The sequence below is a fragment of the Molothrus aeneus genome, chromosome Z (assembly GCF_037042795.1).
Source record: "Molothrus aeneus isolate 106 chromosome Z, BPBGC_Maene_1.0, whole genome shotgun sequence".
Classification (NCBI taxonomy): Eukaryota; Metazoa; Chordata; class Aves; order Passeriformes; family Icteridae; genus Molothrus; species Molothrus aeneus.
This window is the reverse complement of record NC_089680.1, coordinates 63,819,949-63,847,356: the sequence shown is the minus strand read 5'-3', so window position 1 is coordinate 63,847,356 and position 27,408 is coordinate 63,819,949. Positions and strand designations below refer to the sequence as shown.

Genomic DNA, 27,408 nt, shown 5'->3' with positions numbered 1-27,408 from the left:
ATACAGAGAGGGTAATTATCCAGCAGGATTTCTGTAAGTCTGCTGTTAAATGAGAGAGCTCATTACAGGACTGAGGGTTCCTGTTGAATGAATGAAAAAGAAAATGTGTAGGAAAAAAGAAAATCAGTGCTTCTAATGAGGTAGTATTAGATGCCTACCCTGACTAATTTGCATATTTAATTTGAGACACAGGCCTCCTCTTAGCTGTGACCATGTGTTTTATTAAGGAAATACCTTGGAGCTTTATTATATAAGTAAAATCCTTCTTTAGATGTTTAAGTTTGACTTTGTACATGTGATGAAGATTATTAGTCTTAAAAAAAAAACAACCAACCAACCCTGTGACATAACAAAATATTTTCCAGCTTCCATATAAAATAGCAATTTTTATCAGCTGGTAGAACACATTAAATTTTTTACTGTGTTAAGTGCCCCCTGTAACTTTTACAAAAGTCGTATACAAAAAAGTGCAGGCAAAAAATCCAATGCTCTGCGAATACTTTATTACACAAATTACATTCAGCTTCTGAAAATAGTGTTCTAACAGTGATACCATCTAAAAATAAGACATTCCAGAAACACATCAAGTTAGGAAGAAGAAAAAAATTAAATAGAGACTTTTTTCTTTCCTTCAATGCAATATCATGTTAAGTGATTTAAAAAAATAGAAGACTTAGCAGCTTCATTTTCTTGTGGCACTGTATATTCTCTCTAATGCAACAGGTTAAGGACATTGAAGAGGAAAGGCACAAAACAGAAATTGGCAACTCAATAATTATGGAAAAAATATTCTGATGAAGCAGATAGTAAGACTTATTTACAAGATCCCCATATTTGATGATAAAATACTACTGCTTTAAATCAGTCCTGCAATTAAAAGACTTTGCTTTATTAAGATGTTCACATAAAAACCAACGGCACCGATATGGAATTTCCATATACTTCTTCACTTAAAAACATAACTAAAACCAAACAAAACTTAAAGGAACTAGTGTACAGCCCCACACAGACTAGAACAGTTTACAATTAAATATACAAGATCTTAAACGTGCTTAAGGGAAAAGAAATCTGACATTCTGGGTTGAACCATATCATGGAGAACTCAAAGTTTAGTTTCAAGATGATGAAGGTGCTGGTGGCAGGGGAGACGCTGAACACTCTTCCTCGGAATCAGTGCCATCTTCTTCATCTTTTTCTTGGTCACTTCCTTCAGTACTCAGGCGGTCAAACCCTTTTCGGCTGTAGCTTTTGTGACTTGCAAAGAAGTTCCCAAGGTTAATTCCACCACCACCTTTCCCTATGGAAAGGAAAGGATTTTCATAAGGTTTGCTTTAACTGTAAGGGGAGAATAAAAATCTATCTACTAATTAATCAGTATAGTGGTGATTCTTTTAAGTGTCCTTCCAGAAACTGTTTTTAAAGGTTCAGCATTGGAGCCACAAAAGCTAGGTGTATATAATAGGAAAGAAGAAGGAAATTAATCTTACAAGTAGAAGTTCCAGACAATGCTTTTTTAGCATCCATTTTTTCATTAATTCTACACAGATTATTGGCATTCCTACCCATTTGCCCTTAGTTTCAAAGTGTTTCATTTCATTCACCAGATCTACAATAACTCATTATAGCTCCTGCTCTCACTGGTAGTGACTCATCCTCTTTAGTGAGCAGATAATGACAAAGTTGTCATAAAATAAATTTTCAAAAACCCCTGATCATTGACCCCAATCCTTCCTTTAAGAAAGTTCCATCAAATCTGTTAGTCAACATGAATACAGAAAAAAAGCCTCCAGTTACTGCATTTGAAAATATAATCAGTGACTACTTACCTCTAAGTCTGCCTAAAATTCTGCCTGAACTAGAATCAAGTTTGTGTTCCCCATCAGCTGAAAAATAAAGCAAATTTCAAAAATAAGCTAAACCCTGAGTGCTCTGTGATCAAATAAGTACCTGTATTTTCTGATAAAAATCACAGACATTCAACAAACTAATCAGCAGCTCTAAGAAGCCATTTATGCCAGTACTGCAATAGACTAGAGAGTTAGCATATTTGGTATGCTAACACATTTGAATACAAAAGTCAGGAAGCTGTAGGCTGAAATCTTCAAATACAATACATCCAATTCAGTCCTGCAGCGATATTAGACTGCTGAATGGCCAACTCTGTCAGAGTAGGTCCTGACCAGTGGCAGAACTATGTTGTGTACTCCATGTACATTTTCTTCTCTGGATAAAACAATTTTGTGATACAAAATAACAAGTCTTGTGATCAAATGCCTATCACAGGCTGCCAATTTATGAAAAATAATGTTATTATACAATACAAATTTAGAATTGTTTACATAACTTCTAAGTACCAATTAAAGCTTTCAGAGCTATGGATTAAGGTGCACCATGGAAGCATGTCTGACTCACAGAATTGACTAGGTGGGAGAGAGCAATAATACAAAATCTCTTGTAATAGTATCTGCTTTCATTTTGCCTGTATCTCTGTAATACCCATATGGAGTCTTTTGTTTTAGCAGCTTAAAGATCCCCTACTTAAAAAATCAAACTAAAAAATCAACCTTCTTTCTTTGCTTGCAGTATTAAATTTTCTGAATTCTAGACAATACAACATGAATTTATTCTAGTAATTTCCAAGATACCAGTTTTTGCCTTGACACCAAATAAAATTTTTGATACATGTTCTGAAGAGGTGCTAGCTTGAGGGTAGTTTAAAGGCTCAGGGGGCTGCAGGTGCTGTGTCCCTGCCAAGCTGTAAGTTTGCGTGCAGCACCACTGCAACTGTTCCGGAGGGCAAAGGCACAGAGAGCTGCTCTCTTCATACCCTCACCCTCCTGTTTTCAGTGATATTTGGAACTGGAATAATAAGAGCCTGTTTTCTAGGGCAGTTACTCACAGTTACCTCCATAGACAGTTGGCTTCTTCCACCGAATAAATACTAAAATTACCAGCAGGATAACAACAGGGATAATAAGAAGAGTTGTAATAAGAACAAAGGAAACTCCAGTGCCGCTGGCCTGTTGGACCAAGTGTTGCTTATCCATATTCTTTAGAGGGTCTCTTGATTCTGGCTTGTTTTTCAATCTGGCTTCAGCAATTGTTTCTGATTCTTTAAAAAGAAAACAATTTCCATATGTAATCCATATACATCAAGCTGTTGCTTGAACAGCTGTAACAGAACATGGTGTTTCAGGAAACAACAAGCTAGGATACCTTAAGTGCTTTGTAACAAGAAAACAAAGGCAAACTCTTACAGAGACATTTTTGGCTTTTGCTGATGTTATCCCAAATAAAAGGAAGAGCAAGTCTGAATGATACCACTCATTAGCAAAGATTCCCTCCCCTTTTCTCAAATAAGGAAAGGAGATGTGTCAAACAATTTTGTCCTAAAAAGTATCAACTATTTAAAATATAGGAAATTACCCCAATGGTAATTACATCACATGGTTCTTTTTGTAAATAACCATGTGGTGTTACATCAATTAAACATCTCCTTTTGACAAAAACATTTCCACAAAAAATACAGAAAGCCAGTATACATCACATTGTCATAAACACAAAGAAAAAGTTTAAAGATCTTTCTAACAAAACTGTGGCAAAGGGTTAAATTTTCAGAACTGTTACATTCCATGAAGGAATTTTGGTTCTACAAATCTGGAGAGCTTTGAAAACTGCATTCAGTCTTGCTGAGTAATTTGTTAACTCTATACCCACAAGGAGAAAAACTATTTCAGAAAAACCTTTATGATGCTGCAAATGCTTTGTGATAACTTTTAGTAAGTAAAACTGTCTAGCTATGTACTTTGAATTCAGGCTGAACAGCATGTCTTTACAAATAGCTGCATCACAAATACTTTCAACCAGCACTGTTTTGACTCTGTATCAAAATTAAAATGATGTTCTACTCTGAAGAAGTAGCAAAAGGTTCAGTTGATAAATGATAAATAATACGATATAAAGATAAATAATATGATAACAATGATAAATAATATCATTGTTATCACAAGCACAAGGATAACAATGACACAATGAAAACATCCTGTCTATTAAGAAGTAGTTACTGCTACGGAAGATTTTCCTCCACCGTCTTTCCCACCACCTCTGGGCAAAGTTACAGTTCTCTATATATTTTCCCCCATGTCACAGTAGTACAAGCACTAGTAACAGTCACCAGGAGCGTGAGAATGCAAGCTACTCCTCTCCATTTATTAAGCATTATGACACAAAGTCCATTGGCTCTTTTCTCCCAGGGGGGCTGAAAGATGTTAATTTCAGCCTACCTACTCTAAACAGTTTTAGACATTGTTACTTAAAACCTTTTTCTTACCCTGGTGTTACTATTGCATTTTTTTCTCTATGACATTAGAAGTGTCAGCTAAAGAAAGCCAAAAGACATTTACATATCCCTAGATATACAGCATGCTGCAATATCAACACTCCCTTTTGAGTGCTTCAGGTAGGCTGGTGTACCAATGAAGATAAAATGAAAAATAAGAAAATAAAATGATAAATAAAGAAAATAAAATGATAACAGTGATGGCAATAAGCATTTCATTGTTTCATTAGCCTTCCTTATTCTACTTTATTCCATATGCTTTCAATTGGCAGTTGGGATTTTTTTGACTTTTCTCTGTCTGCGTATATATGGCTAAAGAAAACTACATAAGCTCTGAATTTAAGCAAAGAAAACCAGTTAAGAACATTTGAACATTTTTAATACCTTTATAAATAGTACCATAATGTGGTACTGGTTTTCTGAAAGGGAAATGAGCTACATAATAGAATACAAATGGTTAAAATTACTTTTCATCTACCTTAATTGGTATTTTACTCCTTTGAATCTCCTCTGTGTACTGTCTCCTTATATTGTTCCTACATGCTTTCATTTTCTTCTTCCTTTTTTTTTCATTTTTATGCAGATTAAATAAACAAAAAATCTAGTAAATCTATGGGAGGAAATGTAAATAGAAAAAAATAGTATTTCTTGCCATATGGTGTGACTGACAAGGCTGTGTACTAAAAGACTACACAGGAATAGAAACCAATTGTCATTTCAAATAACCCTTTTTTTGGTGGTGGACGGATGTAGAGTGGGGGAGAGTGCTGGGGAGTAACTGTTGCTGTTGTATTTTAGAGCTATTTCTGCATCTAAGGGAGCTGCCACAGATACCAATCTGGAACATAGGAGATGGTAGAATGGAATTAACCTACTAGTGAATTTTTTATTCTGTGACAGTGAAGCACTTGTCATCACTGGAAATGAAATGTTTAGATTGGCTGTGAAATAGCATCTACCAGGTAACAGTGTTACAAGCTTCCTTCTAGTGCTTCCAATAGGAATGCACAAAAAACAGGTCAAACTAGTCAGCATTTTGTCTCTTCAGCTTGGCAGAAGCAGCCCTAGTCTACGTGAACATACTGATCCCTTCATTTTCATTATGAATCAGACTAACCTTTTGTCTCCTGTACCTCAATACCAGCCTTTTTAACTGACCGATGTTCCATTTCTGTAAAACAAAATCATTCTTCAGGACAACTGATATTTCAGAAAGGCACTCAGTGACATCTTCCTGCTAGCTTTCTCAAATGTACAGTACAATCCTACAGTAAACATTCCCATCAACATCTGAATTTCACCATGGAGAGTCAATATAAACTATTCAGTAGCTCACAAAGCCAGAGGAAAAAAAGGAAGAGCTCAGTTCATGTAAGTTGCTTGCAATAATCACCTTTTATATGAAACAGAAAGATTTTATGTGTATGCCTAAAGGTTCATAGATTCCTGCAAAAATAAAACTGTTTATTTTTTTATTATCAAAATCATAGTGAATTAAAGGCTGGTTGAATCAGGGTTTCATAGCTTCTGCTCTTTTATACTTCAGCAAAAACTAAAAAGAAAATTTTATACAAGGGCGTCCCTCATCTAACCTGTATAAATTCCATTACATTTTTATTCTCATATTTCTTTGAATAACAGATGAGAATTGTTCATGTTCAGTTCATTAGATGCAGATAAAAACATATCCAATCAGAATTACAATTTATTTGGTCCAGCCTCCTGTTATTAAGAGCAGCTGATACCAAATGCTCCAAAGGAAAATCCATTAATTATAAACAAGACAAATAAGGAATAACTAGCTTAGTCATTTATAGCAGTGGACTCTTACTGGATAACTAACATCCTGAAGCCTAAGACTTCATGTCTGTCATACATTTTTTTATCCCATATGAAGGAGCAGTGAATGATATTTTTATATAAATTTATATAAATTCTTTTTATATATTTTTATATAAAACTCTCTCTGAATCCTACTAAATTGAAGTCTGACTAAGCAGGTTCCTCTCCCTGAACTGAAGCTGCTTGCCTCGGGGGTTACTAGATTAGAACAGGCAAGCATTTCCTCTGTATGAAAATAGGACTTCAAATTATACTAGATTAATTTTCTAGTGATGAAAGCTCCCAATGAAATGAATATAATTTTTAAGTTGACCGAAGTTTTTATTTTATACCTTGGGAGTTTTCTGCATGATAACCTCACAGGAAGCAGTTGAGTTCTCAGCAAATGATACACTAAAATTACTAAAATACTAGAGTAACACTTTTGTTTAAGCAAGTACTAACAATGGATATGTAAGGCAAATGCATGTTGATTCCTTCTGTGATAAACTCATGTGCCCAGGACTCTTCTTTGATAGAGCACACAACAATGCTGAAGAACAGTCTTCTAATGAAAACTGAGCAGCAGCACACAACTGCTGCAGGTGAAGCTTGTAGTGCACTTAAAACCTTCATTATGCCACTAGGCTCTTGGCCAAGAGCACCAGATATGTGATACTGACCTGAAAGTACAAAATATGAAGTTAGGACATTAAGAACAAAAAGAACGTACTTTCCACAGATGCAAACTTCCACACTGCTTTGGCATGAACATCTCCAACAAATACTGTTCTGTCTTCTGAAGCAACAATATCATGTGGCATCTCAAAGCTCTGTGAAGATAAGCAGTAACATATTACCCCTAAGTGTCTATGCTTTCATAAGGCCTCCTTAACACCTAACTCGAGCCTGGTCATATTCAATCCTGCTTTAGACTGGAAAATGCAGCAGGTGCTGGTGTGAAACCCAAATGTGTGAAAGGAAAGGAATTCCATTTCTCTTAATTTGCCTTCTCCAGGGGTAATGACATAGAGATTATTCCATATATTAAAGCTAAAAAAAGTTATATTAATATTATTTCTATTCATATTATTACATTCCACTTTATCCACTGAAATACGTATTTTCAAAATTAATCTGGGTTTGAAACCCACACATTTAATTTTCGTTAAAGTTCATATGCAAAACAGCTATTTGCTATACTCAGAAAAAATAACTCTCAATATAATTTAAAGTTGGACTGCAAATAAAGAGTGTATGTGTACCAAGAAGTGGGAATATTAACATTCATTCTTTAATCTAAGACAATATATAGAGACTGTTAAAAACTCCACAATTTTAATGTACAGTACTGCAAGAAGAACATTTGGCCTTAACTTATCACTAGTATTCTGTAAAGAGGGATATAACCATACAGTTATTATATACCATATTATTTCTGCTTAGGAATAAGGTCTATTTTTTGTCAAATTACTAGCATCTAAATATATAAATCTTTCAATTCCTTCATTATTCTCTTAAATGTACTTTTAAGAACTGTAATGACAGTAATAAAGTAGGCTTATCCTGCCTGAAGGTATTATCTGTAGGAATCATCTAGAAGTTAGTATAATTTCCAAATGTGTACCACATGTAGAAGCTAATACCCAAAATTCTAGTGTTTTTATTTACTATTATAAATAATTCCTTTTGAATACCTTACATTATAATAAAAAATTTTCCAACTTCTTACGAAGTTGGAAAAGTAGAATGCTAGCAATGTTCTCATATATATGATTATACGTAACAGGTACTTTGTGCAGTACTCTACCTTTCTAAGTGGAATGAAAGTTTCAATTATTTCTCCAGTAGAGAAGTTCATCACAAATCCTTTCACTGATTCTGCCTCTCCAGGATAGGGCATTCCATTAACTGCAAAGAGGAGACCACCTGCAACAACATTAGACTTGCCTTAAGAACCCACACATAGCAAACTGCAGTGAAGATGGAACTGTAATAGTTTAGATGAAAAAAGGTTGTCTGAGAGACAGAAAGACAGAAAGATAACTCAACAAGAAGCTAAACTACAAGAGGAAAGTTAAGTGAGGTATAACTCACTGAAACTTTGTCATTTAAGATATGCATACTTAGTTCAAATAAGAAGAACCAGCAAGATTTTACATATAGTTTAAATGTAAAAGGAATGTGAAGGTGTTAAAAAATAACCTCAAGAATGCTGTGCTATGGTGGTTGACCTGATAGCAGAAAGTTCTTTCAATGCATCAAAAGCAGAAAGTCAGCTGCGGAGTAAGTGGGACCACAAAAGGAAAAGATGTGAAGGGGGACTAGGGATTAGAGGCCTATGGCAAAGAAATGGGTTTTGTCAGTTTTTTCTGCTTAATACGCTGGGAAGTTTCTAACACTCAATTTTTTTTCTTGGTAAAGAGATCAGAGGAGACAACTCAACGGGAAGCACAAGGTATAAGACAAGTCGGAGGTTATTAATTTATGAGGTTTAGATGGCATTCACTCAAATTCAGAAGGAAACCAAATGTGAAATCAGACTTCAGGCCAAATTAAGTAACCCAGCACTGCAAACAGCCACTTGTCCACCAGGATGCTGAAGTAGTGCCCACCTACAAAATGGTGCCTGTGAACACACATTACCAATTCTGGTATCCCTCTCCAGTAAGATGATAGAATCCATAATGAAGACTGAGACATGGGTAAGTGTGAACTCTCAGAACATGTTGGTGTGGCTTCTCTAAGTGTTGTGCCTCAGCTCTGAACAGGGAGAAAAAGCACACAGGTAAGCAGGTTCTATAGACAAATTGGTGCTTTCAGAAAACCCTTGACAAGGAAGTGCATCAGAGGTTATTGAACCTGAGTTTTCAAAGGGGTGAACAAAATATCCATTAATGAACAGGAAGCAAAGAGCTTAGCTTATGGGCAGAGCTAAAAATTCTTCAGGACAGAGAAATCTGAATAGTGTGATATTGAAGTCATCAGAGTCAGAAATTTTATTGAATAGTTTTCATCAATGGCTGAAAAATGGGGCAAACAATAACACCTAGCAGTCTGAGGAAAGTAACTGAGTTCTGCGGAGAAGTGAAAAGCTTCATGATACTAAGGAAGTCCAGAAAGACTTTTTATACAAATAAGTTGTTAAACAGATGACAAAACAGCTTCTGCAAAGACAAATGTAAAGTGACGTTTCTTCCAAAAAAATAATCTGGATCATGCCTATATGATGTTTGAACTTGGAGCTGGTAGCTTCAGCTCAGGAAAGACATCTCTAAGCCATCCCTAAAAGATTCCTGAAATCTCCACTTCCATGTACAGTGTCAGACAAAATTTCAGTAGAATGTCTGGCATCATGAGGAGGAGAATTAGGAATGAGGAGGGGACGGTTCTATACTATGCAAAAACAGCATGCACACATATTGCGTACTGAGTGCTCTTTTACTCTCTGCATCTCAAAAAGTTCCAATGAAACTAAAGATGTTGGAAAAGAAAGGCAAATACACTACTCAAGGGGCTGAAGCAATTAAATAGCTTATGGGGAGAGGCTAAGGTAGCTGGGGTTCTTTGGTTTGAAGAGGATAAGGCAAGATGAAGGGGCACCAGATTGGGGGAGTGTGGAACTGTTATTCAGCTCCCAAAATTCTGAGATTGAGTAGCACTCAATGAAACTAGGTCACTTTTTATATTAAAAAAAAAAAATAAAGTGGATAATGAACTTCTGGACCCTGCAATGGTGGAAGGCCAATGAACCAGACAATACAAGTCAATTTGAAATGGGATTAGAACTTGTGGGCAACATGTCTGTAGAAAAGACACTGTGAGGAACAGACCATAGGTTATCTCCTAAAACTGCTAAATAAAGGGTTTGTGGATGTGTAGTGAATAGGAGAGGAATTACTACAAAATGCATCCAAGCTTATACACACTCTCAGAATGCCTCTTTCCACTGTCAGAGACACATAGATATCAAGCCTCTCATCCAGCACGGCATTTTTTTACATTCTTGCAGATGCAAAAGAGAGAAACATGATATTAAATTTGGTATTAAGGAGTCAGGAGCCCAACATGCCAAAGATCCTCATCCAGTTCTTAACATTTACCTTACCTTCAGTATCGGTATTTAAAATCGAATCCCAAAACTTAATATAGTAATTGTTAACCAGACTGTGATATTGAAAACTGCAATGTTTTCTGCTTGTTTTCAGTTCTCTGGTTTCATGAAACCAAAAACTCTTCATTTGGTCTTAATTTTGCTCTCTTCAATGGAGTTCAAAATGCATATTTAGAAATATTATTATTGATAATGTCATTATTTACTGATTAACTTTGCAGTCACCAGGAAGCAGCAGGATTGTCTACTTGTTGATATCACATTTAGGCAGAAATCAGTCATTTTTTAGAAACAGAGAATAGATGCAAGCTTCCCTCACCTGCAAGCAGGAAAACAGGTAGTTCTCAAATTTTCCATTGCATCAGGACTACTCTCGAAGATAAGTAATATTCACCCCAAGATAACACAATAGCACTTCAGGAAATGTGACATCCTGGCACAAAGCAACTACTTGAAATATGAAGAACAAGAAAAAAGATTACCTGGAACGTAGGAAACTGCAAATAACTCTCTTCCAAATGCTTTGTGTTTGATCTCTCTTGTGAACTCCCCAGTCTCCAGCTTAAAGCACTGAATTCGACCATTTTCTCTGTCTGCAACGCACAGCTGACTTAAGTCAGGGATCAGGGCTAAGCTGTGAGGGATACAAAACTGTCCAGGCCCGGATCTGCCTAGAGAAGTCTCTGCAATAAAAAAACCCCAAATTTGTGTTAAAGTACACACTGAAACTATCAGTTTTACTTAGAAACAGTAGTATACCACATAATGCAATGTAACCCTGGGAAAAGATTAAGGTCAGCTTGTTTTCTTCCTAGCAAGGTTAGGTAGGTAACTCAAGTTAGGTAGGTAACTCAAAGTAGGTAGGTAACTCAAAGTAGCCTATTTTGTTTTCTTTATAAATCCCAAATTTAGAATTTGCAATTTCCTGAGAATATTCAGCACAGTTACAGCGACACATAAATCTGAGTCAGCCAGAAATATTATTCATAAAACTTAAAATAGACGAAATCACAGCATAAATCTGGCAAAAAATTATTCCTTTCTTATATGTTTAAGAAAAAAAATTGGCTTTATGAAAGTCAGAATATTTTCTTGACAAAATAGGGCATGACAATATTTATTCTGAAAGCAAGATGACAAACCCCCATTTTTTATTTTTAGTACATATATAACCACTACAAGTAGCTGTAAAAAAAGCCAAGACAAAATTTGGATGCAAGGCCAAGGCTGAAATTTATATAGGGCCTGGAAGGTATTTCAGTTATAGAAATTAATAAAAAAATTATTAGCAACGTCAGCAATTTTGTGGTTCATGATGAGCTCATGGTAACAGCAGTATGGGTAAAGTACCAAGAGCCCTGACTGTACCTTCTCCCCACTGCATCACATATAGTCCATTTGGAGAGAACTGAATAATCCGACTGTTGCAGTAGCCATCAGAGACGTAAATGCTGCCAGTGATTGGGTCCACGGCCACATCAGTTGGTTGACAGAAATGATTTTTGTCACTGCCTGGTTGCAAAGGTACTCCTAAGGTCAGTAATGGCTCTTTGTCTTTGGCTCCTAGTTTGAAAACCTTTTTTTCAGTCAAAATGAAAAGAAAAGAGGTTTTAGTTATGGAAGGTGAAACCAAAGACCCAGGTGGCCTAGGGAAAAACTCCTATCACTGTGTATAAAATAAATTTACATACCAAATATAATCTTAATATATTGACCATAATATTTATTATTAGCTTTTCAATAGTCCTGATTCTAGGAAACATCTGCTTAAAATACAAATTCCCTGTCATTACAAAGCAAACAATTTAGTTTCACTTTCTAGACTTAACTGCATTGATAAGCAAAAGACATAGCAGAAAATTACAAAAGTATCTTGAAAGGCTGGAGAGAGGGCTCCATGAGAACCTTGTGAAATTCAACAAGGCCAAGTGCAAGGTCTTGGGATTGCCCCTGGGTTGGGGCAATCCCAAGCACAAACACAGGCTGGGAGGAAAAGGGATTGAGAGCAGCCATGAGAAGAAGGTGTTGGTTAATGAGAAGTTCAACATGAGCTGGTTATGTGTGCTCACAGCCAGAGGTTAACCATGTCCTGGGCCGCATCCAAAGCCCTGTGGGCAGCAGGGCAGGGAGGGGATTCTGCCCCTCTGCCCCGCTCTGCTGAGACCCCACTTGCAGAGCTGCCTCCAGCTCTGGGGTCCCAGCACAGGAAGGACATGGAGCTGTTGGAGAGAGTCCAGAGGAGGCACCAAGGTGATCAGAGGGATGAAGCACCTCTGCTGTGAGGAAAGGCTGAGAGAACGGTCCAGCCTGGAGAATAAAAGGCTTCTGGGTGACCTAATTGTGGCCTCCCAGCTCCTGAAGGGAGCCCACAAGAAAGTCAAAAATGAACTTTTTACAGATCTATGTAGTGACAGAATTCCCCATTCAAGTGGGAATGACTTCAAACAGGGAGTAGGTTTAGATTAGATATTAGGAGGAAGTTCTTTACCACAAGGTTGGTGATGCCACTGGTGAGGCTGCCCAGAGAAGCTGTGGCTGTCTCACCTCTGAAAGTGTTCCAGGCCATGTTGGATGGGGCTCTGAGCAACCTGGCCTAGTGGAAGGTGTCCCTGCCCATGGCAGGGCAGTTGGAACGAGATAATCTTTAAGGTCCCTTCCAACTCAGACCATGATTCTATGGTCTGAGTCTATGACACAATTATTTCTACTTCTATGCTATGTCCGTGTAGCAAATTATTCAACACAACTATATTCCATGAAGTGCACAGGGTTGAATTTCTGTAGGCACATTCTTAATGTTATTCTAAACAGGCCTAGATAAACAATATATGTCAAATCTCTAGGAAAATAAAAATACTTTTTAGCAAAATGTTATGGTCCTGATACTAAAGCTTCAGAAACGTACCTGATGAAGAGCTACATCAGTGACCCAGTAGTTACCATTTTTATCTACACTCAAGCCATGTGGTAAATAAAATCTGCAAGCACAAATGTAGAAGAATGAAGTTAAAATCATTTTCCTGGAAGAATGATATAGATGTGAAGATTTCATTTTTTATCTACAGATCAAAAACAAACGCTGTACATACTAACTACATGTAGCATTTAATGAAAAATACAGCTTTACAGCTTAGAATTTTCTTGACAATAGTGTCTCAGGTATGAAATTCAGTTGATCTCAGATATCTCACTCAGGCTGCCTTAGCATTTATAAGTACAATGTACAATATTCACTTCTATTAATCTCGCTGGTAGAAGCAATTATATGAAATGTTAAAAAATAGAGGTAATAGAGATAGCAAATTAATTTTATTATCTGTTGACTTTGTTTATTTATTTACCTGAAGCTAGGCTACAATTACACAATTGTATATAAATGCACAAACATAATATAAACAAAAAAAATAGTTTAGGGACTCTTTGGCATAAAATATATGGAAATATTAGTTCAATGAGTAAGAGAAAAAAACCCCAACTTACAGACTTTTGCCTGTGGAATGAAGCAGTTTTGCATTACTTGGATTCAAGACAATAATTGTGTCCTGTTCAATTGGTCCAAGGCCTCTTTGCTGATAGACAAATTTGCTGTCAAAAGAACTGTACAAAAAGAGTGGAATAGAAAGCCAGTATTAGAAGGTTCTACCGATGAACAATATAGACACAACTTAAAGCCAAGTTTCGTAGTTCAGTTCCAGTGTGGGGTTATTGGCTTTTTCTTTCTTTAAATATAAACCTTATAACATCACTGTATAGTTGTAAGAGTTAATAGTGTTGTATGTCTGCATTTCCTACTGAGGTTATGACTTCTAAACTAAAGGAGCACCAAATCAACACAGCAACAATTAAAGATAGTCCTAAAGCAAGTAAGTAAAAACTCCTTTTCAAATTATTTTGTTTAATAATTTCATTGTCATGGCAACACAGAAATTAGAAATTCAACAATATAGCCTAAGAAAAAAATATAGGGAATCACCAGGGCATACTTGCCAGTAAGACCAGGTATACTTTGTACCATCTAAGGCAGTTTATGCATGTTTGTGTCTTCTGCTTTTTCTTTTTTCATATGCATTTCAGTATTTTGCTAGAGCTTACTACTACAAGATTCAGTTCTTATGGTTCTTATTCTTTTCACAGTGTGCTTACACAAGACTATAGGATATTATGTGCATTCCTCCTCATCCCACAAAATTGCACTCAATTTTCAAGGTACATGGAATATATGAATAAAAAACATTTGTACATGTCACTATTTCATACATTAAGAATCAGATAAACTTTCTAGAGGACATTTACTAGGCATGAAATTATCATAAGCTTCCAAAAAATAAAAATATAGTTGTCTGTATCCTTACAGAGACATTGGCTCTTACTCTAACCTGTTAAAATATATGTTCAGTTTTTAGTGAAGGTAAACAGAGTGTAAAATATTTTGAACAACATTTCAGGCTAAATGTTAGAGCATAGTGTTTGATGTGAATGAAAAATGCTTGAATACAAGACCCATTCCCTGCTCCCACTTTGTATTTTTAAATCCATTTGTTGATCCCAAGAGAAATCCAGCCATGATTGATGCTACTTGGTAAACAAGAATATACGTTGTAGTCACAGAGAAGGCTTTGAATAAAGCCATTAAAACTATGTATTGTACAGCTCCAACAGTTTCACATCTCCATTATATTAAATATTTATATGTCTAGAATTTTTAATGTGGAAAAGCAATATTGGCTTTAAACATAACTAGAAAAATCAATACAGAATGTGTTTAGGTTTCTGCATATGCTATGATTAGAAAATAGTATTTAGATACTGTCATTGCATATAGTAACTATCTATAACTATTGAATTTCTGGTAGAAATATTATCTAATGCCAAAATAATCCTTTTGGCTATGAATGGTTAAACCAAAGGTGAAAGGTACTAAAACTCTCCCCAGAGTTCTGCCATCATGTAGAGGAAGACAATGGATAAATAGTAATGACACACAAAGGCCTATACTGGTGTTGTACTTTCTTGTTTGAATATTATTCAAGCAGGTGCTGTTATATTCTTTACTATTCCTGTCAGTAATCTGCCATGACAAGTTCTCTTAATTTTGAAATTTTAAAAGTAGTCCAACACTCATAAGGGCTTGCTCTAGCTATGGATTACCAAACTGTAGCATCAACAATGGATGGATTGGACTAATATTATTTTTTTAATCTACATAGATAACTGCAGAAAATCTACACAAATTATCAAAGAAAAGAATCTAAGTGATGGTAGCTATTGTACAAAACAAACCCCATCGAAAACATGATTGTATCTGCAGAACTGACTATCTAGACTACTTAAAACAATTAGTGGTTTCCCTTGTTATGATTTTAGTTCTTAGTAATGGTGCTGTCTAGATGCCTAAGTATTTCCTGCTATGCCCAGCTCTTCTGGGAACTAAGTGATTTCAGTGTAAACAAGAGATTGTATGGTATGCAGAGAAATTCTATTGAACTTGAGTTTATGGGAGTGATCTCCCATTCATCTTCTCCCTGTCAAACTTCTTTTCTAGGAGAATGATAGAATGCTACAAAATCACAGTCACTCTTTTCTTCCCAGTGCTTGAGATTAATTTCCAGGCAATGTTCCTTTGTTTTAACTGATATATAAGAACACAAACAATGCTGACTACTTCCAGGTTAAAAGCAGCAAGACCAAAACCGCACAAAGAGAACAACTAAACACAGTAGTCATGTTGCTCTAAAGCATGGCTTCCTGATAGGTTCTGCACTTTGATACTGAAGGACAGGTAAAATCCACTGCATATCTACTACTTCTAATTTTAAACTCCAATGTAATTCCACATTTATGTTCTTACTTCTCATCCCTCCCCTGCTGTCCATTAATGCAAAGGATTTCTTGCTAAATCTAGTATCCTTCTTGTGGGCAACATAGTAAATTTAGACAGACCACCAGATCTCATAACCTCTGAAAGCACAAACCTGAGGTGTATTTTTGAACAATATCCATTACCATTGTGATACTATGCTCAGCCTGCCTACCTTGATAAGAATGCAGTAACAAGAATATAACTGATATTCTCTAATAAGTTCTTTGTAAATTGGATAAATAGCACACATTTTTCATCACAAAATACAAAATAACTTCCAGCTGATTCACTGCTTAGCCAGCTGAATAGTTTTAATTTTTTATATTCCACACAATACATGCTGCTTACAGCAGAGACTGTTCTGAAACTGAAGAGACCATGCTGTAGAAGAACCTTAATTATTTAAGAGGATTATTTTTTTAAAATCATATGCTGAAGGAATGCTACAGCAGCCACTGCAAAACTGCTACTGTATTACAGAGCTTGTCACTGCATAATCTCTAAAGTAGACTGAAGTCACCTTTTGCAACAGCATAGATCATTCAACCAGCTATATTAAACTGAATGAGGATCCAGCTTTTGTGGCATATGTTAATGCATTGGAAACATTTGTGCAAAGCTTAACAGCACAGATTGTTTTTGTTTTATTTGCTTCTATACTAAGCTGGTGAAGCATTGAAACAGAAAATAAATTCTAGGCTTTCAGTCTATTGATTTATGTTTACAATTTGGTAAGGAATATTTGATTAACTGGGTATTTGCAGCAGCTAATGATAAAAGTTAACTTAAAAGTCTGCTAACTTCTTATGCCTCCTCCATACAACTGTCACGATAAACCCCTTCTAAATACCATTTTTTTTCCTTGAAAAATGAGAACACCCATTACTTCTTCCTTTTTCATCACAATGAATGAAAGCAACCTCAAACTTAATGCCCATATATGTACCCAAAAAAAAGTAAAAAGGGAAGGCTGACTGGGTGAGCACATTTCTGTATGACTCTTCTCCATGCGACAAGATGTGAAACAAGAGCTTAACAACAGGCATGTTTTCAAAATACATTTTCAAATCATCATACTCTATATGAAAGGCCTATAGAGTTCTAGTTCAACTGACTTAAGGGTCCCTATCAACACTAGATTTCCTATACATTGATTAACTATGCTCCACAAAAAGGAGAAGAAAAAAAGTAAGACTTAGGAATAAAACCCCTCAAGAACTAGGATTTAATGATTAGTTATGTTTATGGAAGGCCATGTGTTACTGAGCACTGGTGGTACATACATGGATTTCTAGACTACATATCACAACTCCAATCTTCTTCTGCAGCCACAGCATAATGAAGCTGAAGTTCTATCTGTCTCTCAACATGGTTGATACATCATGCACACCTGTTGTTTTAGGGAATTTGTTTTGTTTTGTTTAAAACCTGTAGGCTTTCCCAACACTGCTGGATCTCGAATTCAAGTTTTGTGCTCTGGATTGTTGGTATACTTCAATTGCCAGATACTCAAAAATATGTACGTTACAAGGACCAGCCTATTTTCAAATATTTTTACAATTCGTTATTCAACGACACAAAGAACAGCACTTATGTTCCTGAGTAGGAGGATAAAAAAACAGCTTTTACACAATACTTGAAGTCTGAGTAATACAAGTTGTATAATGCATCATTTAGTCTGCATTTATATACACTTGAGCTGGAGATATCACTGACGCATATGAGAAACAAATGATTGCTTTATCTGCTGCATTGTTATTTACCTTAAAACTGCAATAACTTATTTTCTTTTATGAAACACTAGTCTAAGCATAGTTTGTTATCATAATGTTCAGAATACTGTCCTATTTTTCAGACATGATGTTATCTTTAAATGAATTATTCAGGATTTGAAAACAGCCGTACCCTTTAGTGTTATAGCTATATAGATATACACACACATATATATATGGAGAACAGGTGCTTAAAAAGAGGACAAAATAAAAGGAAGACATTTTTTAAAGCGTATATTTGAAATGGTACCACATAACATGTTACAGGCTTGTACTACTTTCTCCCAGTATTTCTTGCAATTTCAAAAGTATCCATATAAACACATATACAATTTTAAAAATCAAATACATAAGAACACTGTAAAAATAAAGATAGTACTCTTTATTGCAATGTTCTGTCCTTAAAATAATATACCTCTGACTATATAATTTTACAAACACTAGAAGGACCACCATTCTAGAGTTCAGACATTTTTTTGTTTGAGTGATGCTAAGCAAATTTTATCAAATGAGTAGAATAAAGTTTGTTTTGAAAGAGTACTTTGTAACAATCCCTTTTTTTAGTAAATAAACACAAAGAAGAATGGACATAGCTTTGCATGCCTTAAACCCAAGTACTAATTGTAGTATACCATACCAAAACATCATTCACCCAGGCTAATTATTCCTGCTAAGAGACATGGAAAAGTAAGGATAATTAATCTCAGTGAATATCATACTAACGTGGTCATACAGTTTAAGGACCTAATGTACTATGTTCTTTTCCCCGGAGACACATTCTTACTCTCTAAAGACTTAATAACTCATCATCTTGAATTGTCAGTCACCATTTCTATTCTGACTCTCTGAAAGGCACTTTCAGCCAAAGAACTGAATTTTTAAATGGAAAAAGAACTTCAAGCTGTCTTTTCTTGAGAAGGTATATAAACAGCACACAGGAATTCAACTTTCTAACTCACCATTCGGGAAGGGCCTCTACTTACTTTTCATCCCAAACGTGATCACCTCTGTGGAAGACAACTAGGTTATTTTCAGGGTCCAGTGCCAACCCAGAAACTTGGCCTAGTTTGAGGTCTAACCCAGTCCACTCCACAACCTCTTCTATGTGGAAATCTGACCAAATAAATAAATAAATAAATATGAAAACCCAAAAAATATAATAATGTAGCAAATTTATTAAAAAAATCCAAATATGGTTAACTGGCATTTGGTGCAGACTATTGGGAATTACATGGACATTTTCTTACATGCAGTATTTCCATTCAATGCATTGCAATTCAATTCCAAGCATAGTTTTAACATAATAAAGCATGCACAAGCACTGGCAACCTGCTATGTATAGATAACAGAAATGTCAAAACTGCTTTTGATTCCATTCTTTTCTCCAACTTATAAGGATACATGGATACATACTCTAGAAGTTTTAGAAGCTCTGTAAATACTTTCTACACTGAAAGATTACAAAAATATACAATTGAAATCAGCAGGAAAATTTAAATATTAACTATCAGTGTTTGATTAAAAAATGCATATATAAATATAAATACCATTAATCATATACATAAATACCATGAATCACTAAATGAAATGTGAAAGAGGTGAATCATGCCTTTTTTTTTCTATTAAAGCTTTTAACACTAAGAAAAGAAAACTTCTTGTACTTGTCTTAAACTGTAAAACTCAACTAAGGGAGAGAAATTTAGTTTTAGAGATTAACATTAAAAAGATAAAAGTATGGTCTCTTCAATCTCTCTTACATAAAAGCAGACTGAGAAGGATAAAAGGTGCAAACTGTTCAATATTTGAAAAGTGGTGGAAAGTTGACTGCAAAGATTAATTTTTCACAGATCACCTACTTAAATACTATTTGCAAGAGATTGCTCTTGTGTGGCTCTGGCAGTTATTAAGAGACAAATGAACTAGATTATCAGAAAATAAAAAATTTAACAGTGAAAGAGATCTCACTAATTCTGATAAAATAGAAAGAAATAAAAACCAAAAAAATTCTAAAATTTTTTCTACATGTTAGGAAATGTACCACTGCTTCCTTTCAGAAATTGATTTGTTGAGCATAATTCAGGTATTTCTACAATGCATAATTAGCATGTAGGCTTATAGAGCCAAACTGATGGCAAATCAGAAGCAATTTCTTTGAAGTTATGTGAAACTGGAGCCACTTCACTAATAGTCAGTGTGTTTGAAGGTAACCACACTTTACTTTGCAATTTTCAGTTCATGTAAAGTTTGTGAGTTCTGCTCTGATCCTAAACACCAGACACTACCATCTAGGCAGGTAAAAAAGATTTCCAAATTCACAAAGTGTCAAGGCATCCTGCTTTGAAAGAAGGCAGATCACAGACCTTAGAACACAGCACCCAAGGAGTCTGAGAGGGTTCACCTTCACCTGGAAGTGATTTTCCAATGAAAGGCAAAATTAATGGGAAACCATTTATAAAATCTTTAAGCCACCTGTGCAACCCATCTGTCCTGATAATACCCTCCTCTTGCATTTCACTTGGAAGAGCTGCTGTCTGAGGAGGAACAACAGGAATGAAGTGGAGGGAAAATCATTCTCTACAACCTATCCAAGAGAAATTATGAAAGCAGTGCTGAAAAGCTACTGCAGACTAGGAGATGTTTTACCTGTTTAGACTGCGATATCATAAGCTAGAGTAGGTTCCCTAAAAGAATCCTACAAGCAAGCTATCAGCAACTGCAGTGTATCCAGGAGAGTAATCAGAAACTTCCAAAACAAGAAATCCTGCCCTGTAGAAATTTTAGCTGAACAAAAGCTGCAAGCTAAAGAAAAAGCTGTTACAAAAAATTATTCATACTTCTGTAGAGTTGAGTTGATCACAGCAGGTGTAATGCCAGGTATATTCACAGAAGTTTGGATTTTGGAAGGAGTAAGAGAATGGAAATTGAGTGTTTGCTTCCTCACTTGCTCATCCAACATCCCTTTATGGTAAACTCCAAAAAGCTTGTCTATGTTTCATGCTACAGAGGCCTCTGAGCCTTTTTTTAAAAAAGCTAGAAAAAATAAAAGGCAAAACATAGGACCTCTATTTTGGCATCTATTTAGTCTCTCAGAAGACACATACTCTAAAATAGAAAATGTTTCTACTTAAAGGAATAAAAGATTTCTGATAGACTGAAACAATAAAATGAATGTACAGTGACATACAGTCTAATCACAAGAGCTCTAGCCTCAATACAATCTTTAGATTTTATCACATGTTTCCAAAATTTGTTTATTAGTATTGTATTTTCCTTTTTCCTTTCAGTCCATTCTGAAAGTCCTTTATACAGGTCTATCTCAAGGCAACTAGCTTTTTACAAAAACTCACTAAATTTAGACTTCCTTATCTAAGACTTATAACTTATTTTCCTACAAGTGGTCCATGGAAGAGTTTCATATGAGGCTAATGAAAATTACTTTCCCCATTGAAGTAATTTATGATTACTTAGAAAAAACAAGATCACCAGTTTTCTTGTGAATGAGATCTCTAAACTAGGTACTAGATCTTCTAGTTTTCAACTTGGAGTAGTTCCTTTCATTAAAAAAAAAAGAAAACAAGGAAGAATTACCTAGATTTAGAACATGCAATTAAGTCTCTAAAGAAGTGAAAGATTAAAGCCGTATTTACTGATGTAATTTAATATCTAGAATTTCCTGGAAGACCATTCTAGCTTTTAACTTTGCAAACTTTAAGTCATGTAGCACTCCCTGCCATCAGAACACTCTGATTTAAGTCTGGACAAATTTAATTACGCGATGCACAAAGGAGTTTTGAAAATTGGAGAATTACACTCTTTGACATATTTAGAAGGTATTTAATATCACTGTACTAGTTGCAGTGATATTAAATAACGTGACAGGTTATTGACTGGTCTAGGTTAACAAGCTAACCACAGTGCAGGAAGAGCAGTAGTATAAAGTTTGAACATTTATAACAACTTTACTTACTGTATTAGCCACTTGGTATTTCAGGTACTTGGTATTTCAGGGCAATTACACGTTAAAAACTGGAGTATTTGCAAGACTAAAAATATTAAACTCTTTTAATACTGGTGATTCTTAAACAGTTAAATGAAATTAATTTAATAGCAGAGTCTTGCCCTAAGACAATTGAGAATTTTTTCAATTCAATTCAATTCAATTCAATTCAGTAAATGTTTTACAAAGGGGATAAATTTTTCATTAAATCAAGACAACTTTACTTCTTCCCCTGAGGAGGAAAATTTTCTTACAGAAGATTTTGTTTTAAGTATGTAAATAGTTCTCTAAAAAGAAACGAAATATATGCTTAAATACTTTATTGCTACAAAGTTCTTTTACCAAAAGATGGTATTGACAGCTTCTGCAGGTCAGGAATTCTGTAATTAAAGGTATTACAAACATAAAAAAAACACCCCAAAAATGCTTATTAGGAAAATGTCAGTTTCCTTTTTTCCTATACCTCAAAATTGCATAATTTGAAAGTTCATTTATTAATTAGTCCCCCACCAACAAATTACCCCTAAATGAATATATGGCTACTGACATATCCAAGAAAATACTTTCTGTAGTTAGAATTCATGCTATAAAAGCTATGTCAAACTGAGCCATTTATTCAGCTCACTGACATTCCCTGTTCTAGATCAGTGAAAATAGAAAGGAATTTTCTTCTTTGTTTGTATGCACCACATGTTATTAGTCTAAACTGAACTATCCACATGAAGGAAATGCTATCCAAATTACTTTCCCAAACATTAATTCCAGTCGGGTTTATGGAATTATTTATGATTTACACATATGTCAGGCATATAGTAACATTCCACCTGTTTTTTTCTTCCTCTGCCAATAATTTGATAGGCTCGTATTTAACTGGATCGCACAATGTAACATTGGCAAGTCCTCATCTTTGGTTTTCTTTTAAATACAAACACAGGACTTATAAGCAGAGACAATACATGTTAACATTATGAACTGAAATAAAAATCACATGGTTGATGGATGATACATACATGTGTACAAAAGTACTTGGAAACATCAATCAAGGTGGTTACAACATAAAAGCTGGAATGTTTGGCTACAGTTTATGGATACAGATGGCTTTCATGCACACATATCAGCTTATTTTATGAGATACTCATCACATGCTGCATTATCTGGCTTTCCACATTAGCAAGTAAGGCTAAGAACAGTCAATATCACAGAGACCAAAATGCAAGTAAAACAAACACATTAATTCCATGGTTTCTGCTGTCATAGAAACCTGAAGGGAATAAATTATATTTCTAGCACAATAAAACTGCCTGTGCAAGAATATTTGCAGAGTCAAGCCCAATTTGAAATCAATAGGCAGAAAATATTACTTCTGAAGAATTTTTCAGGATTACCTACCACTCTTTCTGAATGAGAGAAAAATATCTAATAGAATTACAGCAATAAATTTTATAAAATTGTGTATCTGACAGATCAAGGTAGTAGCAAACCCATGAAATGTATTGATTATTCCAGTAACCATTTTACAGTAGTTACTTGTTTTAAATTCTTCACTTCCTGCGACTACTATATCCTATGTGTACCTTGTTTTAGCATAAACAATATAAAATCATTAAGTAAAAGTCGTAACAGTAGAAAATAATACTGTACTGAAGTACTAGTGTTATGCCATCAGCACACATTATTTCTTCACACATGGAGGGGGAAAGGAAGCCAGTGGAATACCTTTAAATTAGAGGGAGAACATTTCAGTAATTAGGAAGAACGTCATGTAAAATACTTCCAAGCCTCCACTGAAATTCCCTTCAGATTTTGCTAATGTGGATCACAGCTCTTGCATTGCATTTTATTGTATAAAATTAACCCAAACCCACCTCCTTTATGTTCTTTTTCCCAGCCTCCCTCACCATGTTTAGACTGTTGTAAAGAGAAATGTCTGTTCTCTGGTGGCCTCAAGGTAGACTCTAGTCTGTGGAATTTCTGAGTTCTGTCTCTCACAAGAACAGTATTGTCCCTTTCATCATGATTTGTGATCTCTCTGGCAAGATCCTTCTTTTGGACTACATTAGCAATCTCTGCTACAAGATCTGATTCTGCTTTTTCTGTAGGGTAATGCTTATGCACATGTACAACCTCCTTCCTTCCTCCTAGCAGCTTAGAAAGGAGTGAATAGAAATCACCTGTACAGAAAAGAGAAAAGATAAGAGTAAAAGAGAAAATAAACCAATTATAACAGATCGAGTAGTTTTAGAAGGCTTCAGCGAGGTATAATGTAACAAAGTTATTCAAACAGTTGTTGACAAAAGTAGCAAAGAGGAACTGTTTTAGCCTCAGGAACTGAACGAGCCAGGTTTCTAGTATGAAAAGATACAGTCAAATCCTTACTGACTTTAAATTACATGCAGATGCTCACTTTTACCTGACACTCTAGCAAGGAATCATCACCTCTGGAGATATGTTCTTGGGAACAAGGAACAAGAGAAAAAGAGGAAGGGAAAATGAAAGCAAAAGGGAAAGAAAAAAGTGTACACATCTCAGTAGAAGAATACTTATGATGGAATTATCTGGATTTGCCAGGCTACTGCAGAGTTATAAATCAAAAAGGGAAAAATTCTACAGTTTTATAAAATTTTTCACTTACAAAGACAGTAATAGACAATCATGAAACTTTTAAAAACATATTTCTTTGAAGTCTGTCATTGTATAAGAAGCTTAAGCTGTAAGAATACTGAATTTCCCATTTACAAGCAGATTCCGTAACACCCACAGTAAAAGAAAAGACATGATCCATTAAATTTGCTTTTATTTATTCAGTCTGGGTTATACTCCTTCTTTTTCTCCAAATAGTAACACTCCTTATTAATGATATCATCTGGCAGTGGAGGAAAAACTGTCTTCTCAATGCGCTTGTTAGCAATAAAGTTATGACTGTAACTTAGGTATTCAAGAAACATTTCAGTACATTCCAGACCAATAGCTCACAGCAAAATACCATGAAAACAGAACTTAAAAAAATGTTGGGGAATACTTAATACTTAACCAAGTATCTTGGCTGCCTGAAACTATTATCAGTTCTATTAAATACCACTACATCATTTGAGTGGAGAGACATTCAATGTACTTTAAGAATTACTGAAAGTAGATATCCTTTTATTTCAAACACAAATCACTTGTAATTTTAAAATTGTATTATTTTATGACAGGCTATCTAGAACATTTTTAGAAAGGTGAAACTATAAATAATGAAGCTTCCACACAAACCAAAGAAATAAACAAGGAAACAAACACTATCCCACCGCTGCAACAAACAAAAAATCAAAACCCAAAAAAGCCCATTCAGAACCAGAAATCATCATTTACAGCCTGGGACAGAGAAAATTAAGTCTTTGAAAATGATCCTTAGAGGATCTGTCATGTTGTTAAATAGTCCCTGTTCAATGATTTTGAGTAGAATTGCCTTCCTTGCCCTTGGAAATGAAATATCCCATATGACACAGTCCGTCAGAAAATAATTACTGAAGTAACAGGGACAATTTCAATGATATTAACAAAGCAAATTAGAGAAGAGACAAAATCATTAAGCTATACAACAAATAGGAGTTATTTGCTTCCAATGCAATTCTTAAAGCTAGAGCATTCCATTATCTTAATACTGTCATTTAACAAGTCCAAGTACTGATTCAAAACAAATCCAAACATTTCAAAAGAATATCACAGGAGTTTTGGATACAAACCATATCTGAGAAAGATTTTTAATTACTAAAGCAACCATCAACTGGTGCTGAAGCAGAAACCTAGCTGAAATTTCCTTTACTAAGGAAACATTTAGTATTAAAATACTCTACACTGGCTTTTTCTTCCCCAACATTTTAAAAATTAAATGAATGCCATACAAAACAAATGTTTTGGTTTTGTCTGTGGCTGGAGACCTATAGATGACCTATAAGCAATCATTTCCAAGGAGAGGTCTGAGTGGTAAAAGCACTGCTCTCCCTAATGTAACGATGAGAAGTCTCCTTAAACAAACAAGCCTGATGCTATTTTGAACTGCAGACCTTTTTAAAGCAAGTTTAATGATCCTTGCACAGTTTACCTTCTCCTAGTTCAACTGTCTAATCAACTGCCTTGTAATTATTGGCTGCAAAAGGACAACAACATACCTTGTTACAAGGTTTCAGAACTCTTAACAGTTTATATGTTCACTTTACTTGAGTGAAGAAGTTTGACAGCTTCATGCTCCAGCCAAAAGTGCTGCATTTTATCTCTGGTGTTGTCGAGTGTTGTCACAGAATAATTAACTCAGTTTCTAAAATATATATTGCTTGTTGATTGAAAAAATAAAAAGAAGACAAAACAGTTCTTTTGTTTACCTGTCTGATATTAGCTGCTTCAAAAGAAACTGTTAAAAGATAGAGCTCAATAGAGGACAAGAAGAAAAGAGAGCAGGAGAATTCAACTTAAAAACACTAAATGCCCAGGGAATAATTTTTTTAAGACAGGATGCTTTAATGAAAAGTTGGTGGTCTTTATGGAAGCTATTAATCGGGGATTCAAGTCGGTGATCTGTTTTGGTTTTCTCCAAGAGCTGAGCCATTGACAGTAAGATATATGACAAACCTTTGAACACTGGTGTATAGAGTAGGGCAGTTTGAGTACTATAGCCACTATCCATGGGCATACATGAGGGATGAGCTTGTCCTGTTAGAGCTTTCATTAAGCAGGGGTTTTGTAACCACAGCAGTTAAAATATTTAGGAACTATTTGAATGAATGGAAAAGGGTGTGCATCAGACAACAGAAGTGGTCAGAAGTGCAGGTGCCCTGAAACTGTGATCCTTTCCCTAAATGAATGTATTTGAGAAAATCAATACGGAATATCGACATACACAAAAAGATCAAAAAAACATCCAGGAAGTCTACATATGTGACCAGTATCTCCAAACTTCTGGCACAAACATTAGGCTGAAGTGTCCTGTCCATGTCCTGGCATTTTGACAGAACTCAAGAGTATTCAGAAGGCACAAAATATGAAGAATTTAACTTTGCTGATTACCCAGTGTCTGCAACCCTACCCTAAATTCTACACTCCAAATGTGCATCTAACTTTTTTTCAGCTTTGCTTGTGATGTCCAGGCTGATTCCAATAATTTGTAAGCAGTGTAATTTTAAGACATAGTTCATAATTTACTAGACATAACTAGCAAAGAGCAGACTTATTGATTCTGAATAAAAGCTCCTCTGCGTAAAGCAATATCCAGCCAACATCAAAGCATGATCTTGTGTTACTACTTTGCAGTGGTCTTGTACCAGCTGGAACAGTTGGAGGTGTTGTTTGCTTACAAAGAAGATACTCAGTAGGAAAGGAATATTGGTCAATGCTTGGTCTTGTTTGTGATGAGACAGCCTGGCCTTTAGAATGCCTGAATATAACTAGACAAAGACATGGGTGAATCAACAATTTGATCTTACTGAAGAAACTGAAATCTAGCAGTGCAGTCTCTGGGAAGCTGCTTGA

The 27,408-nt window shown here is 35.2% G+C and overlaps 1 protein-coding gene across 6 annotated transcripts in view; it reads right to left on the bottom strand.

The window, feature by feature from the left end:
- Positions 1–481: 481 nt before the first annotated feature.
- PAM (peptidylglycine alpha-amidating monooxygenase) overlaps positions 482–27,408 on the bottom strand; it is a 111,130-nt gene continuing 84,203 nt past the window's right edge. For 2 of the 6 annotated variants that reach the window (XM_066569855.1, XM_066569856.1), the window contains exons 16-27: positions 23,769–24,074; positions 18,890–19,019; positions 13,755–13,871; positions 13,180–13,252; positions 11,643–11,850; positions 10,757–10,957; positions 7,971–8,089; positions 6,894–6,993; positions 5,457–5,510; positions 2,900–3,112; positions 1,827–1,883; positions 482–1,297 (exon numbers count right to left, since the gene is read on the bottom strand). In XM_066569855.1, the coding sequence (XP_066425952.1) occupies positions 1,116–1,297; positions 1,827–1,883; positions 2,900–3,112; positions 5,457–5,510; positions 6,894–6,993; positions 7,971–8,089; positions 10,757–10,957; positions 11,643–11,850; positions 13,180–13,252; positions 13,755–13,871; positions 18,890–19,019; positions 23,769–24,074 (1,760 nt within the window). In that variant the 3' untranslated portion in view covers positions 482–1,115. The remainder of the gene's footprint in view (positions 1,298–1,826; positions 1,884–2,899; positions 3,113–5,456; positions 5,511–6,893; positions 6,994–7,970; positions 8,090–10,756; positions 10,958–11,642; positions 11,851–13,179; positions 13,253–13,754; positions 13,872–18,889; positions 19,020–23,768; positions 24,075–27,408) is intronic. The other 4 variants (XM_066569857.1, XM_066569858.1, XM_066569859.1 and 1 more) reach the window with 4 other exon arrangements.